Source organism: Equus quagga, chromosome 22 (assembly GCF_021613505.1).
Source record: "Equus quagga isolate Etosha38 chromosome 22, UCLA_HA_Equagga_1.0, whole genome shotgun sequence".
In the NCBI taxonomy this organism is placed as follows: domain Eukaryota; kingdom Metazoa; phylum Chordata; class Mammalia; order Perissodactyla; family Equidae; genus Equus; species Equus quagga.
This window is the reverse complement of record NC_060288.1, coordinates 17,405,176-17,420,336: the sequence shown is the minus strand read 5'-3', so window position 1 is coordinate 17,420,336 and position 15,161 is coordinate 17,405,176. Positions and strand designations below refer to the sequence as shown.

The following is a 15,161-nucleotide window of genomic DNA, read 5'->3' as shown; positions in this document are numbered from 1 at the left end:
TTAAAGAAAAACATCAATCCTTTTCAAACTATTCCAAAAAAGTGAAAAGGAAGGAACATTCCCAAATTCATTTTACAAGGCCAGTGTTATGCTGATACCAAAACCAGATAAAGACACTAGAAGAAAACTAAAAAGCAATATTCCTGATGAATACAAATGCAAAAATTCTCCACAAAATATTAGCAAACCAAATTCAAGAGCAAATTAAAAGAATCATACACCATGATCAAGTGGGATTTATACCTGGGATGCAAGGATGGTTGGACTTTGACATACACAAAACAATAAATGTGATACATCTCATTAATAGGATAAGAGATAAAAGTCATCTGATAATCTCATAGATGCAGAAAAAGATTTGAAAAAATACAACATCCTCCCATAAGGAAACCTCTCAACAAGGTGGGTAGGAAGGAACATATCTCAACATAATAAAGGGCATATAGAACAAACCCACAGCTAACATCACACTCAACAGTGAAAAATTGAAAGCTTTCTTGCTAAGATCAGGAATACGGGTGCCAATTCTTACCACTTTCATTCACCATAGCACTGGAAGTCCTAGCCAGAGCAATCAGGCAAGAAAAAGAAAGAAACGGCATCCAAATCAGAAGGGAAGAAGTAAAACTGTCTTTGTTTGCAGAGGATATGATCTTATCTATATAGAAAACCCTAAAGACTCCACCAAAAAATGTTAGAACTAATCCACAAATTCAGTAAAGTTGCAGGATACAAAATCAACATACAGAAATCAGTTGTGTTTCAATATACTAACAAAATATCTGAAACAGAAATAAAGAAAACAATCTCATTCACAATAGCATCAAAAACAAAATACTGAAACCAAGGACAAAGGAATTAAAATTCCCTGGATTAGGGTGAAACCCGGCCTGTATCCACAAGCTTAACATGGGAAACAAAGTAACCAAAGTTTCTGAGCTTGCTTTGGATAACTACAGGAGCACAGCTGATAAGAGAGTAGCTTGCTGACAACTCCTCCCCCGCCAGCCAGCCGGACTAAGCATCATGCCATAGCATTAAGCTAAAATGATTGATCATAAACTTTACACATCACAGACTAAAAATCTACCACATGCAACACATAGAACTCCCCTGAATTTGCACATGCGACTCATAAAGAAATAAGATAGCTGCCATGCAGAGAGGACTCTCAAAACCTCAGCCCCCAAGGCCACATGGTCCCCCATGCCCTACCTAAACCCCAAATAAAAACCCTTGCTTGCAGCTTTTCAGGGAGTTTGGGATTACAGCCTTAGCTCCCCATTCTCCTTGTTCAGCACTTCACAATAAAATTCCTACTTTCTTCCACTACACCTGGTGTCAGAGACTGGCTGGCTGCATGATAGGTGAGTGAACCCACTTCAGGTTGGTAAATATACTTAGGAATAAATTTAACCAAGGACATGAAAGATCTGCACACTGATAATTATAAAACATTGATGAAAGAAACTGGAGAAGACACAAACAAATGCAAAAATATCCCACGTTCATGGATCAGAAGAATACTGTTAAAATGTCCATACTACCCAAAGCCACCTATGGATTCAATCCAATCCCTATCAAAATCTCAATGGCATTTTTCACAAAATAGAAAAAAAATCCTAAAATTCATATGGAACCACATAAGACCCCAAATAGCCAAAGGAACTCTGAGAAAGAACAAGGCGAGAGGCATCACACTTCCTGATTTCAAACTATATTACAAAGCTACAGTAATAAAACAGTATGGTATTGGAATAAAAATAGGCACATACCTAATAGAACAGAATCGAGACCTCAGATATAAAACCCTGCATATTGGGTCAATTAATATTGACAAGGGAGCCAAGAATACTCAAAGGGGAAAGGACAGTCTCTTCAATAAACGGTGTTGGAAAAACTGGACAACGACACACAGAAAAATGAAATTGGACCGCTATCTCACATAAGTCACAAAAATCAATTCGAAGTGGCTTAAAGACTTACACCTCAGACCGGAAACCATAAACTCCAAGAAGAAAACATATGGAAAAAGTTCCTTGACATTGTTCTGGGCAACAATTTTTTAGATATGACCCAAAAGCACAAGAAACAAAAGCAAAAACAAATCAGTAGATTAGATCAAACTAAAAAGCTTCCGCACAGCAGAAGAAACAATCAACAAAATGAAAAGGCCACTTACAGAATGGGAGAAAATATCTGCAAACAATATATCTGATATGAGATTAATATCCAAAGTATTAACTCATACAACTCAATAGCAAAAAAAGAATTAATTAAATTAAAAAATGGGCAGAGAATCTGATTAGACATTTTTCCAAAGATGACATTCAGAAGTCCAATAGGTACATGAAAAGGTGCTCAACATCTCTAAACATCAGGGAAATGCAAAACAAAACTACAAAAAGATATCACCTCACACCTACCTGTTAGGATAGCTATTTTCAAAAGGACAAGAAATAACAAGTTTGGTGAGGATGTGGAGAAAAGGGAACCTTGTGCACTGTGGGTGGGAATGTAAATTGGTACAGCCACTATGCGAAACAGTATGCAGGTTTCTCAAAAAATTAAAAATAGAAATACCATATGACCCAGCAATCCCACTTCTAGGTATACAGCCACAGGAAATGAAAATAGGGTATCAAAGTGATTACTGCAGCATTATTTACAATAAGCCAAAATATGGAAAGAACCTAAGTGTCTATCAACAGATGAATGAATAAAGAAGATGTGCCATATATATAATGGGATACCATTCAGCCATAAAAAAGAAGGAAATCCTGCCACTTGCAACATGGATGGACCTTGAGGGCATTATGCTACGTGAAATAAGTCAAATGAAGAAAGACAAATACCATATGATCTCGCTTATATGTGGAATCTAAAAACGCTGAATTGGTAGAGAGAGAGTAGAATGGTGAACACCAGGAGCTGGGGGTGGGGGAAATGGGATGATGTCAGTCAAAGGGTACAAACTTCCAGTTAGGAGATAGATAAGATCTGGGAATCTAATGTACAGCATTGTGATTGTAGTTAACAATAGTGTTTTACATACTTGAAAGATGATATGAGAGTAAATCTTAAATGTTCTCACCACAAAAAAAAGGAATGATAATATGATAATTATACGATGTGATGGAGGTGTTAGCTAAAGCTATGGTGACAATCATTTTGCATGTATCAAATCGACATGCTGTACACCTTTACAGTACAAAATGCTATGTCAGTTATATCTCAATAAACCTGGGGGGGCGGGGAGAATAGTAAAAACCATCAATGTCAAATGCTGTAGAAAAGTCAAGCAGGAAAAGTACCCATTAGGTCTGGCAATGAGGAAAGCAATATGATGGTCTCAAGAGCCAACTCAGTAGCAGAACTTGTTAAATAGGAAAATAAAGCATTTCACAAAAACTTATGTACATCAAATGCAAAATTGCTTAACTCTTCTTTTGTAATGCCAAATCAACTTGTACTACTTGTGAAAAATCACTTTGAATACATGAAAAAACAACGCACAGTACATCCTGCAAATTCACGCACCAATATCAGCCCCAAAGCTAACATTCATTAAGCACTACTTACTACCATGCTAAGTGCTTTCCTGGATTATCACACGTAAGGCTCACAACTCTATAGTAAGACTAACAGACTATCTCCATTTTACAGATAAGGAAACGGAGGCTCAGAGAACTTAAGTAACTTTACCAAATTAACGTTACTAAGAATTTACCAAGTGCAAGGCACTATGCTTGAATATGGGGATATAGGTATTAACAAAAACACACAACTCTTCTCCTCAAAGGACTAACAGGCATAACAGGAATGAGAGACAATAGACTGCAATTCACATAACTACCATAAAGAAATAAGTCCCAAGATCCATCTACGTGAGCACAGAGGAGGAGTCCCTCATCCAAAACAGGGAGGAGGGGAAACATGCCTAGGTTGATACAGGAGGAAAGCAGGTAAGAATAGTTAGATAGACATCAGGAGAGTCAGACAAACGCTCACTCAGGATAAGCACTAAATAGTGTGCAAAGAATTTTGGATTGCATCCTATAGGTATTTAAGCAGCATTTAAACATTACTCCTCAAAGGCAGCATTGGTCAGAGAAGTCTCAGGAGAAATCTTTAGATGGGATCGGGGTAGGGATGGCAAAAAAAAGTCACAAACGAATAAACGTTTGAGACTAAGTGAAATGTGCCTGGATTTCTGGCTTGGGCAAACACGTATGAAAATGTGTTACTTGGTGTTAGGGACTGTATGAGGCACAGTTTGGGGAAGAAGGTTGGAACAGAAGTTGACTCATACTTTCTTAATCCATGTAGGTTCTATAGTTCTCACTCTTGGAACTTAGGCTTAATTTAGCCTAATTTCATTTATTTAAACAGCTTCATACAGAAACAGATGACCTAATTTCGTAAATCATCTTCTCAAAGGGGTCAAGTCTAAGCAGTATTAACAGGTTTGTTTTACATCTGCCAAATGTCTAATCATTTTAAGGTTTAAAAAACGTACCCATGAAGAGGAAGTTCATAAAAAGATCCGCTACGAAAAGACAGAGGAAAGAATAGTGTAATCAAAGTAGTGAAGCGGGGGAAAAAAAAAATGGACAACCTGACAGCATAACTGAGCATGGGAACGTGAAAATACAAACTCTGGTGTCAGGAAACCTAATTTCTAGTCCCAGTTTTGTTATTTAGCCTGAAACCTGGCTTTCCTGCTTTAACCTTCCATAATTCAGTATTTAAAAAACCACATCTACAGTTACTGTTCTCTTTATGATTGGGAATACGCTACAACATCAAAGCATATGACTCACGTAGCTGGCAAGAAGCTAAGTTGAAGAAGAGTACTATTATAATAGCGTTACACGTTGACTCAGCCACTCTTTCTCCTCGTAAAGGCTCCAAGGGGGAAAATGTACAGGAAACAATAGCAAGACACAACACAATCACTCCACCTTCATGAGTGTGAGAAAAATTCTTTATTCCCTTTGCAAGCTCCAACTCTAAAACATGGACAAGTCAGCATTGCACAATACCCTCCTCCTCGAGGGAGGTCCAAGTTTCCTTTCGCTTAATCTTAACTCAAATGTTAACCAAAAGAACATTATTAAAATACGATCATTTTAAAAATAAGTTGTGTCTTTCTGTATTTTATTTGGTGTGTCTTTAAAATGAAACTATGCACCGATCTAGTACATACACAAAAGCAAAACAAAAAAAAAAAAGAGAACTTTTTAAAAGCATTCACCTAGAAAACAGCATACAGCAAACATATCTGAGGCATAACTTACTCTTCCACTCCTTTCTTGGGCTAACAGCTTTTAAGACGCATCATCAAGTTATTTCCAACTTCCTTCCTACAATCTTTTGGACACTTAATACTTAAATAGAGAACTTCAAATCACACAAAAATAAAGTCATTTTAATAAAAGGAACACATGGAACATTCACTTCCAAACACACCAAAACACATACAGATTTCTAATACTGACCACTGAAGTTCAAAGCTCTGGGAGGGCCACATATACCTAAATAATCCTCTACTAATATTTAATATCTAATTCACAAAGCTCATAGAGCTAGGTAATTGTTAAGTTACTAAAACATAGTGTAGAAAGAGGTCTTTGGAACAAGGCTGTAAACTTACAAGTTGTACAATCATAGATAAAACCTTTAATCCAAGACAACCTTTCTCAGTAGAACGCTTTCAAACACAAAACCTTAGAAATTCAACTGAAAATGTCTTAAAACAATAAGGAAGCTTATTAACTCACAGAACAAGGCATCCAGAGTGAGAGCAACTACAAGGCTAGTTAAGTCATGTCATCAAGTACCCACATTCTTCCCATTTTTCTACTCTGCCATCAGGAACTCACTGGTTTTGCCCCCAGGCTTGTACTTTCATGGTTACAAGATGGGTTCAGCAATTCGAGTACCACATTCTCATACACATATTCTAAGACAGGAAGAGAGACTCTCCCTTCCTTGTGTCCTTTATGAAGAAGAAGGAAACTTTCCAAAAGCCCCACATAATTGTATAATGTGCTCACTCCTAAAACCAATAATTTGCAAGGTACTGGAATAATCATGATAATCTTTGACTAATAAAAATACTTAAATCAACCCAAGCTACTTTTAGCAAAGACAAAAGGAGGGCAAACAAAAGTGTGTCACAACTACCATGAAAAGACACTGTGAAGACCATTATAATCTAACTGAAATGCCTAGCATTCTATCTTCTATCTGCTCTGTTACTTTTTTTTCATTTCTCGATATAATTTAGCCTTATTTCCAACCCCCAAGTTTGTTAAATTCAGTAGGTTATAATAAAGTATCTCACTCAATTTAATATTTATTATGAATAGTAAACATTGGACAATTTATAATCAATTCTGTACCTTAAATTTTAGCACAAAACTCACATGAACTAACTTTCCAATGGTTTGCTTTGTTTCCAAGCAGAGAAGACTGAACTAAAATATGTTCAAAGGTTGTCAAATCTTATTGACAACATTAAGCCATCTCTAAAAATAGGCTTCTAAAATTAACAACAAACAGTTCCATTTAAGAAAATCGATACCACAATTTATCTAACCTACACTTAAGTGTCCCTTTTCATTAAAGGTAGCTGAGTTTTCATGGTAACATGCAGAAAGAAAATTTCTTTTTCACCTCCAAATGTCAAACTAGTTAGGTATCTTTATATGATCAACCAAAACGTTAATAACCACCAACATGCTAGTGAATACTTCCTTTTATTCTTAACTTTTTCAGTTCATTAATGGTTCCATGATGCTACTCTTCTATGTTAAAACTTTTATCATAGATTTTGAAACACTCTCTAAGCTCACAGTTGACATTTTCATTTTTTCTTCTGGCATTAAATAGAAATAGAGACAACTAGGCAGGCAGACAGACAGTTATCAACTACTATCAAAAATATCTATTCTTCTGAATAACATTTTGAAGATTTAATATTAAAACTAAATATTTATTTATGTGTTTTACGTATCTATGTAGAACAGAGGAATCATATTTTTGCAAGATGCTCTCCTTAAATCCATGTACAACTCCCCAAGAAAGTATGCGAAGCCAGCCTCTCTGTGTACAATGTGCAAAATACAGGATAAGAGCTACAAAGACATATTATACTGGCGAGTGATTACTTAAAAAATGAGGTCCTAGGGCATAAAAGTTTGTTTCCCATAAAAAAAGCACTGTTAACAGCACTCAGAAAACAGACGGGCCAGATGGGCAGAGCGAAGGATCAAGAGCTCGCTTTTACATATGTTCAACTTGAGAAGCTGCAGAAATCTTGCCCAAAACACAGGATAAAAACTGGATAGAGACTGGCATAAGCATACGTGTTTGGTCTGCGCATGCGCATATACACACATCACAGCGTTACAGAATGAAATGTGCATTTATTCGTGATCCACCTGTTCTCTAGAAAGGGAACACAGTTACTCCTATACTTAGCCAAAAGTAAATTTTCTATCTTGCTGGGATTAGCATGATGCTCCAGGAAGGAGTCTGATGGAAAGAAACAATCATGAGACAGCCTGACACACCAAATAAACCCTGGAGACTACTGAGGTAACCAACACTAGTCACAGGCACACAGATCACACAACCAAAGTCACTGAACATTTATGGCTCAAGAGAAAATGCAAAGGGAAATGTGGCAAAAGTTGATGAATCTGTGACTCAGCTTACAGGTTTCGGTTCTTCCACGTTCTTTGTGTCTTCCATGTTGAACAAAACACACATATGGGACTGAACATGCTGATGATGTATGTATGTAGCGGAAAATATCCTGAAACGTTCTTTCTTGACAAAGTTACTATCTCTTACTGAGGGAGACAATTCTTTATGAGTTTCTACATAATTTGGCAGCCAAAGCACTGACCCACTTTGTTCTGGACCATCTTTTCAAGGATGTTTGCATAGCACACAGACTTGGAAGACACTGTCCCTTCTAGGAAAAAGAACAGGTTTATTTACTTTCCAATTTAATACAGATAATGTCTCCCTCGAGGGCAAAGGACAAACAAGCTTGCAGCCCATTATAAGAGATTTGAGTTCCCTAAGCTCAAGGTTCCTCTCCTGCTACAAAATTCACATTTGCAGGAATCATCTAGCCTGCAGCATCAGCACAAATCCTGATATTCTGGCAATTCTAGTGCTCTGGGTAATAAACTGTCCACGTGTGACCCAGGAATCCCATGCCTTCTGCCATCATCCATGAAATGCAGCAGGCTAAGCCTTCATAGTTCTTGACAAGCAATTTTGGCCAATCGAAATAAGACTTGTCATTTCCAATCACTCTTCCATGAGTTACTGAACACAAAATCTAACCTAGATGAAACTGCCTGACATCAGCATAATCTGCATATACGTGCATATATATGCATATTCATACCAATGTGTAAATACGATGCATTTCTTAAAGTTGTGCTTATATGTTTGCAAACTTTTTCTTCCACTTAACATCTTTGCTTAAAGGTAAAATCCATTGCTTACCTCCATCCTCTCCCTTCTTTATCATTTGTTAAGATAGTAAAGTCTCTATTTCATGACTATACTACTAAAAAACAACTAGATATATACATTTCAGTGTAAAATGTGCTTAAAAACATTAATGACATAAAGAAGTTATGTCAGAGGCAATTGAAGTATTTCATTTAATTTAGGAAATGACATTACTCCTCTCAAAAAGAGCTTTTTTTATGAGCTGCTTTATTTTTCATCTTGCATATTCATTGTTACCCACCTATCATAGCCTATTAGCTAATCGTTTTCTCTGCAGGAAGGATAAATTTTTATAGCTGCTTTTGATGATGGCAAAGTCAATAGGTCTACTGGAATCATTACAGAATTTGAGCTCTTTTTATATTATCAGAAGAGGTCATTGTAGACTAAAACAATTCTAAATGAAGCTGATTAACTGGTAAGTGTTAATGATGTAAGAAATAGAGAAAGTATCAAAATAGAGGAAACCAATGATGCACTAGAAATGCAAATAACAGACTACTGCGAAGCTAAAGTCTCCCCCAATTTCATATCACTTAACATGAGTGAGGATTCAAAAATTAGTTTTTAATGACTGTTTTCAATGTAATTAAGAAAAGTTGACTATAAAAATCTCCAGTCAATATTCTTTGCCTGTTCATTTAACTATTTCTCTTGACTACATTCTTTACTAGAGAATATAACAAAACTTTTTTTTTTTTTTTGAGGAAGACTGGCCCTGAGCTAACATCCGTGCCCATCTTCCTCTACTTTATACATGGGACGCAGGCCACAGCATGGCTTGACAAGTGGTGCCATGTCCACACCTGAATCCAAACTGGCAAACCCTGGGTTGCGGAGGCAGAACTTGGGAACTTAACCACTGCACCACTGGGCCAGCCCCTAAGAAAACTATTTTTTAATAAATGAAAATGTCTTCACACAGAAACAATTATACGCATATATATGTAGACACACACTCACATAAACACAAATCCATGAATACTATTAATCCTTCCTGACACAAAAACCTCCTGCTGGGAAGTTCTCAAACAACGTTAAGAGTTCAGAATTCTCAGTGTTTCATAATAAAATAAGTAATAGACAATTTATTACAAACCACACAATTTACTATTACAAAGTCAGTTTACTTGGCAAAAAATGCATTTGAAAAAAAATTTCTCTCATTTTAGGAGCTCATCATCCTGTCTCATGCTTTCATTTAAATGAGCAACACGTAACAATAGCCACCAATTATTGCATTTGTTATGTTCTAGGCATGCACTTAGCACGTTATATATGTGGTCTTATTTAATCCCAAAGACAACCCTGAAATGTAGGTATTATATCTGTATTTTAAAACAAAGAAACTAAAATTCAGGAAAGTTAAGTGGTTTGCCTGATGTCATACAGTGAGATAGGGGCTGATTTGTAATTGGACCATCTGTCTGCCTCAAAAACCTATGGTGGGGGCTGGCCCCGTGGCCAAGTGGTTAAGTTTGCGCGCTCTGCTGCAGGCGGTCCAGTGTTTTGTTGGTTCGAATCCTGGGTGCGGACATGGCACCGCTCATCAAACCACGCTGAGGCAGCGTCCCACATGCCACAACTAGAAGGACCCACAACGAAGAATATACAACTATGTACCGGGGAGCTTTGGGGATAAAAAGGAAAAAAATAAAACCTTTAAAAAAAAAAAATACCTATGGTGGTAACTATTACTGTCATAACTATAACTTCCTCAAAAACAACTAATGTCCTTTCTTTATTCTAGGCTCAACTTTAGGCTTCAATTTGGTTTCCCCAGAATGAAGGTAGGCACTGTTGATGCCAAGTCAACTACTATGGTACTCATGTCTGTAGTATTTTATTGTAGTAAATTAAGTTCCAACTGCTATACTCTCCGGTCCAATGGTGTCAAATCTTACACTGGGCATCAGGTTCTCAATTCAGCAAAGAAGAAACCACATATGGCAAAACAACCCTGGAATACCCCTAGAAAAGTACCACATTGGTGACCAACCACTTACAACATTTCCAATAAAGAATGCTTTTTTCCCAGTATTAAAAGAGATGAGTTTTTGAACTGAGTACCATCTACAGAACTAGCCTACATTTCCGAGAGATGCATGCTCATTCTGTAAAGTATTAAAACATCAACTATTTTTTATTTTGCTCTTCTTTTCTTTACATAAAATATGTGTGTTCTACAATACCACCACATATTAGTATTAGGCTCTCCTGTTTAAGAGAAATAAACATAGCCTTTCTTAATCTTCAAAAATTTTCTCCCTAATTCTTCGTTTTTAAAATACGTCTTATAATTTAATGGAAACAGAAGATATCATAATTTATATTTAATTATACTACGTTAACAAATATTTTCACATGTTAAAATAGTCTTACAATTGGAGATGCTAAGATGCTTTGACACTTTTTAGACTTCTTTTTAGATTTTTTCTTTCAATTGAAAGTTACTATAGTCATAGCAACCTTTCTAAGAGATAAAACATCAGAATTTCCAAGGAGTTTCATATCATTTTTTTATTGCCCTCTGCTCTGGTAATCCATACAAAAATTCTACTTTTTAACCTCCTCCCTTTCTCAAGAAAAACCATGGAATGTAACTCTTAGTATACTAAGTGCAAGAAAATTTATCTTTAATTTCTATTTGTAAATACAAATACAGTTTTAATTTAACAGTGGTTCTTCTCTAACCCTCTTACCAGAACTCCACTACGAATTTCCGATGGCCTATTTTCATGTTAAAATTAAAAAGCTAAAGGGAAGAAGTTAATACTGAGTTCAAAGTTGTTTCAGGCAAAGAGTAAAGAGAAAGAAAATCAAAATTATTTTGCATGTGAGGCTGTTTTTTCACTCTCTCTACCCAGCTATCAAGAAAGCTGAGGCAATATTTTAAACCCAAAGTAGATTTTGAGCCACGTGTGTGTATAATTTCACCAGGAAAAATGAACTTGAATTATATAAAGAGAATGCTCTTACTAACATGACATACAACTAGAAACCTTACTCATATTTCCAAAATTGATTTTTTTTTGCTGATCCTTCACAAATAACTCTACAACTACTTTAAATAGTCACTTCAACCCTCGCCCTCATCAAAGTTATTCAGAGAACTAAGATTGAAATCAGGTGATCCGAACTTCACAAATAAACTTGCATAACTTAGACAATGTGATATTACTGTCACATTATACAGAGTTCAATATAATGAAAACCAACCACGCAGCTTTAAAAATGTATAATCAAGAATATCAAATAACTTAAAACACATTCTCAATATGCTGTTGCCTCTTGAAAAGGATATCGAACGGAGCAGAGTAATGAACTTAAAGGACAAATAATTCCCGTAGGTTTGCAAATACTCCTAAAGGGTATTTTCCCATCTAACACACCTCTTTTAGTGACTCGAGGTCCCGAAGGTCTGCCTCCAACTAAGGGTCAAAAGCGCCCCGGCTCTGAAGGATGTGAGGCGCTGAGGCGCAGAGCCAGGGGGATGCTTCCTTATTTTCTGAGAAAGCAAGCGGTTAACCCCACATCCGAGACTTGGGGGCCCAAAGGACTCATCCAAAAGCCTCCCACCAGCTCGGATCCCGCCCCGAGGCCGCCATCGCCCACGCCGGACACACCGGCTGCCTAGCAACGCGGTACGGCTGCCTAGCAACAAGGCCCGCCCCGACCCGCCCCAGCCCGCCCCGGTCTCAGGGGTCGAGGGGGTTGGTTTCACCTCCTTTTTCTTCTGTCCTCCCCCAAGTTGGATGCAGAGGAGCAGCAGGAGAAGGAGAAAGGGAAAGCTCCCGGTGGGCAGGTACCGCAGCCGCCGCCCTGCCTGCCTCCGGCGTGAAGGAGCGCCCCTGGCACCCATCGCCGCAGGGCAGTGTCTCCTCCACGCTCGGTAACCGTGCGCGCCCAGCTCCTACCGGCGCCCTACACCTGCCAGGCCAGCCGCCGGGAGCCCCCTGCCCGTGCCCTCGTGGCTGCCTGCGGCTTCGCCGGGGAGCCGGGCGGCCGCCGAGTCCGCGGTGGAGGAAACTGACGGCGCATCCGGGTCACTGGGAGAGGGGACCTGGAAAGCCCGGGATCGGGCAGGAAGTGGGCGTGGCGAGGGAGCCGGCCTCCGCGCGCGCCGCGTGCGCTCCCGCGGAGCGTTGCGGAGCCCCGCGCTGCGCAAGGCGGTATTCGATGGCCCGCGGGCCTGAACCCTACGCTGCTGCGATCGCTACTGCGATCGCTGCTGCTGAAACCGATGCCTACTGGTCCCCCGGAATCTGCGAGAGGCCCGGTCGTCCAGCGCTTTACCTGGAGCCGCGGACAGGCCTGAGTGCCTTCTTGGATGTTGGAGGAGAGCTTTAAGGAATTAGGAAAGACCCTCTAGCCAAGGCAGTCTCCGTTCCCATTGGGACATTTTTAGGGCACAGCTGTGGCTTACATACTGAGCCCTCTGAAGCCCCCTACAATAATCTAGAGCCCGCCGGATGCATAGAAGCTGTCCACACTTCACAGCTGTTTCTTGCAGCCTCAACTGAGGGTCCCGAGGAGCCAGCTTACGCATCACTTCATTCATTCGTCACCTCGTTCATTCAGCATTCATGGAGCGCCACAGTGCAAAGCACTATACTAGACATTTTGAATGCAAAAACGAATAGGACTTAATTCAATTCCTGTTCTCTGAACGTTTTAAGAACAGCAGACTGTTGATTGAATGTTTGATAGGGGCCAAGTACTACTTTAGTGCTTCTTATGTACCCTTTTATTCCTCTACTTCAGAATTTTTTCACTTAATGGTGTCATGCACACCTTTGATAGTCAGATAAGCCTATTGACCTGGTTTTAAATTAATCATTCTAAATGCTTTGTTGACGAAAATAATCCATAACCAATCTATAAATGAAAATTTGGGTGAGTTTATTCTGAGCTGAAATCTGAGGACCATGGCCCGGGGCCTTTCCTCCCAAAGGAAGAAAGGGCACCAAAGAAGTGAGGTGTACAGAGTGGTTATATACCCCCAAGCAGGACGTTTCACATATGATTGAAATGTCCCTCCCACAATAGTCACAAGATTGCCCTGTCAGCATGGCGCTTGATGGACACAGCAGGAAGTGGGTCTGCTATCTCAGAGGGCGTAGCAGGAGGCAAGTCTATTGTCTGGAGCTGGGCGGCCACAGGTGAGTGAGAGCGCAGCAATCAGTTTCTAGCCTAAGGAAAGATGCTTAATCTTTAAGGAGATGCCAACATTGGGAGGGGGAGGAAAGTTGCACCTTTATCTCAAGGGCCTTTGTTCTTGCCATAGGGAATATCTAAAGCAGATATACAATGCATGTTCAACAGCCACGGTCAGGCCCTTTTGGAAAGACAAGATCAGGCCGAATTAGGTTTATACCAAATGGCTTCCTCATAGTCTCCAATATATCCTATTGCTTGCCATTTTTATTTGCCAGCTTAAATTAAATACATAGCATTACAAAAGAATCAATTACGATTAAACGCCATTATCAAAATTAAAACAATTCACCTTCTTTCACCTGTGGTCAACAAACGTTTGTATTTTGGGAATACTGGAAAGCAATGTAGATATGAGAACCAATGTATAAACATTCAGACTTCACAGTGTGATTATGTTGACCAAGAGCACAGAATTGTGAGATACTGGCAAACTACATGTCATGAGGGGTGTAGATAAATTCTGCAATCACAAGCAATCTAACAGCATATCTAAGGCAGTTCTAATAAATACAGTGATTTTGAAGTAGTGATAATAAGCAATAATCAAAATATCTGCTATGACTGTACTGTGCAATTATCTGTAGTTTCTAAAGGAAACAAAGCCATACATACTGCTAATACTAGTGTGGTTTGTTGTAGGTTGTAGCCTGCCCACAGAATAAAAGAAAATAAGATTTTCATGAGAGATAATAGAAATAAGGTGATTTTTTTTTCAATTCAAGATTCACAGATGCCGTGAAATTTCATGGACGCCAATTAAGAACTCCTGCTACACAGCAACCGTATCAGATAAGCCTTATTCTAACAATTTTCCAACAAAGAAATTAAGGCCAGAAGATCTAACTCAAAGTCACATAGCTAGAAAAGGGTGGAGCAGAAATTAGACTTTGGCAGCCTAGCTCCATAGCCATTCTTATATGCTATACTATACTGCCTTTTTTTAAAGGAATTTACAAATAAATCTCTATCTTGCAAGCTTTTGATTTTCCACTATTATGTAAGCATTTTTGCCCATGGTAGTTATCACTCGCAAAAGACTAGCTCCTTGATTTTTCCTTGATACTTGTAAAAGTGGCCTCCACTTTGTCTATTTGGAGACAGAGTAAATTTATGGACTATATCAGCTAAACATCTACATCAAGATATACTCAACATAACCAAAATCCATCATCTGCCCCTTTCTCTCCCAAATTGGTCTTAATTTGTTTATTGTAGTGAATGGTACCACCATTCTCCTAATTACCAATTTTCAGAACCTCAGAGCTGCCTTCCATTTTCCCTGTTCTCTCCAACCAGGCTGCCATCTATATTCGGTTTCCAAGTTCCTCTGCCTCCACAGTGTTTTAAGAATGTCTTCCTCTTCTCATTTTGTAACTGGCATTCATTAGAAAGATATTAAA

The 15,161-nt window shown here is 38.7% G+C and overlaps 1 protein-coding gene across 3 annotated transcripts in view; it reads right to left on the bottom strand.

Moving 5' to 3' along the window:
* TUSC3 (tumor suppressor candidate 3) overlaps positions 1-12,544 on the bottom strand; it is a 213,981-nt gene extending 201,437 nt beyond the window's left edge. For 2 of the 3 annotated variants that reach the window (XM_046648817.1, XM_046648818.1), the window contains exon 1: positions 12,266-12,544. In XM_046648817.1, the coding sequence (XP_046504773.1) occupies positions 12,266-12,403 (138 nt within the window). In that variant the 5' untranslated portion in view covers positions 12,404-12,544. Of the gene's footprint in view, positions 1-11,933; positions 12,074-12,265 lie in introns of those variants that run through there. The other variant, XM_046648819.1, reaches the window with a different exon arrangement.
* Between the last annotated feature and the right edge of the window lie 2,617 nt (positions 12,545-15,161).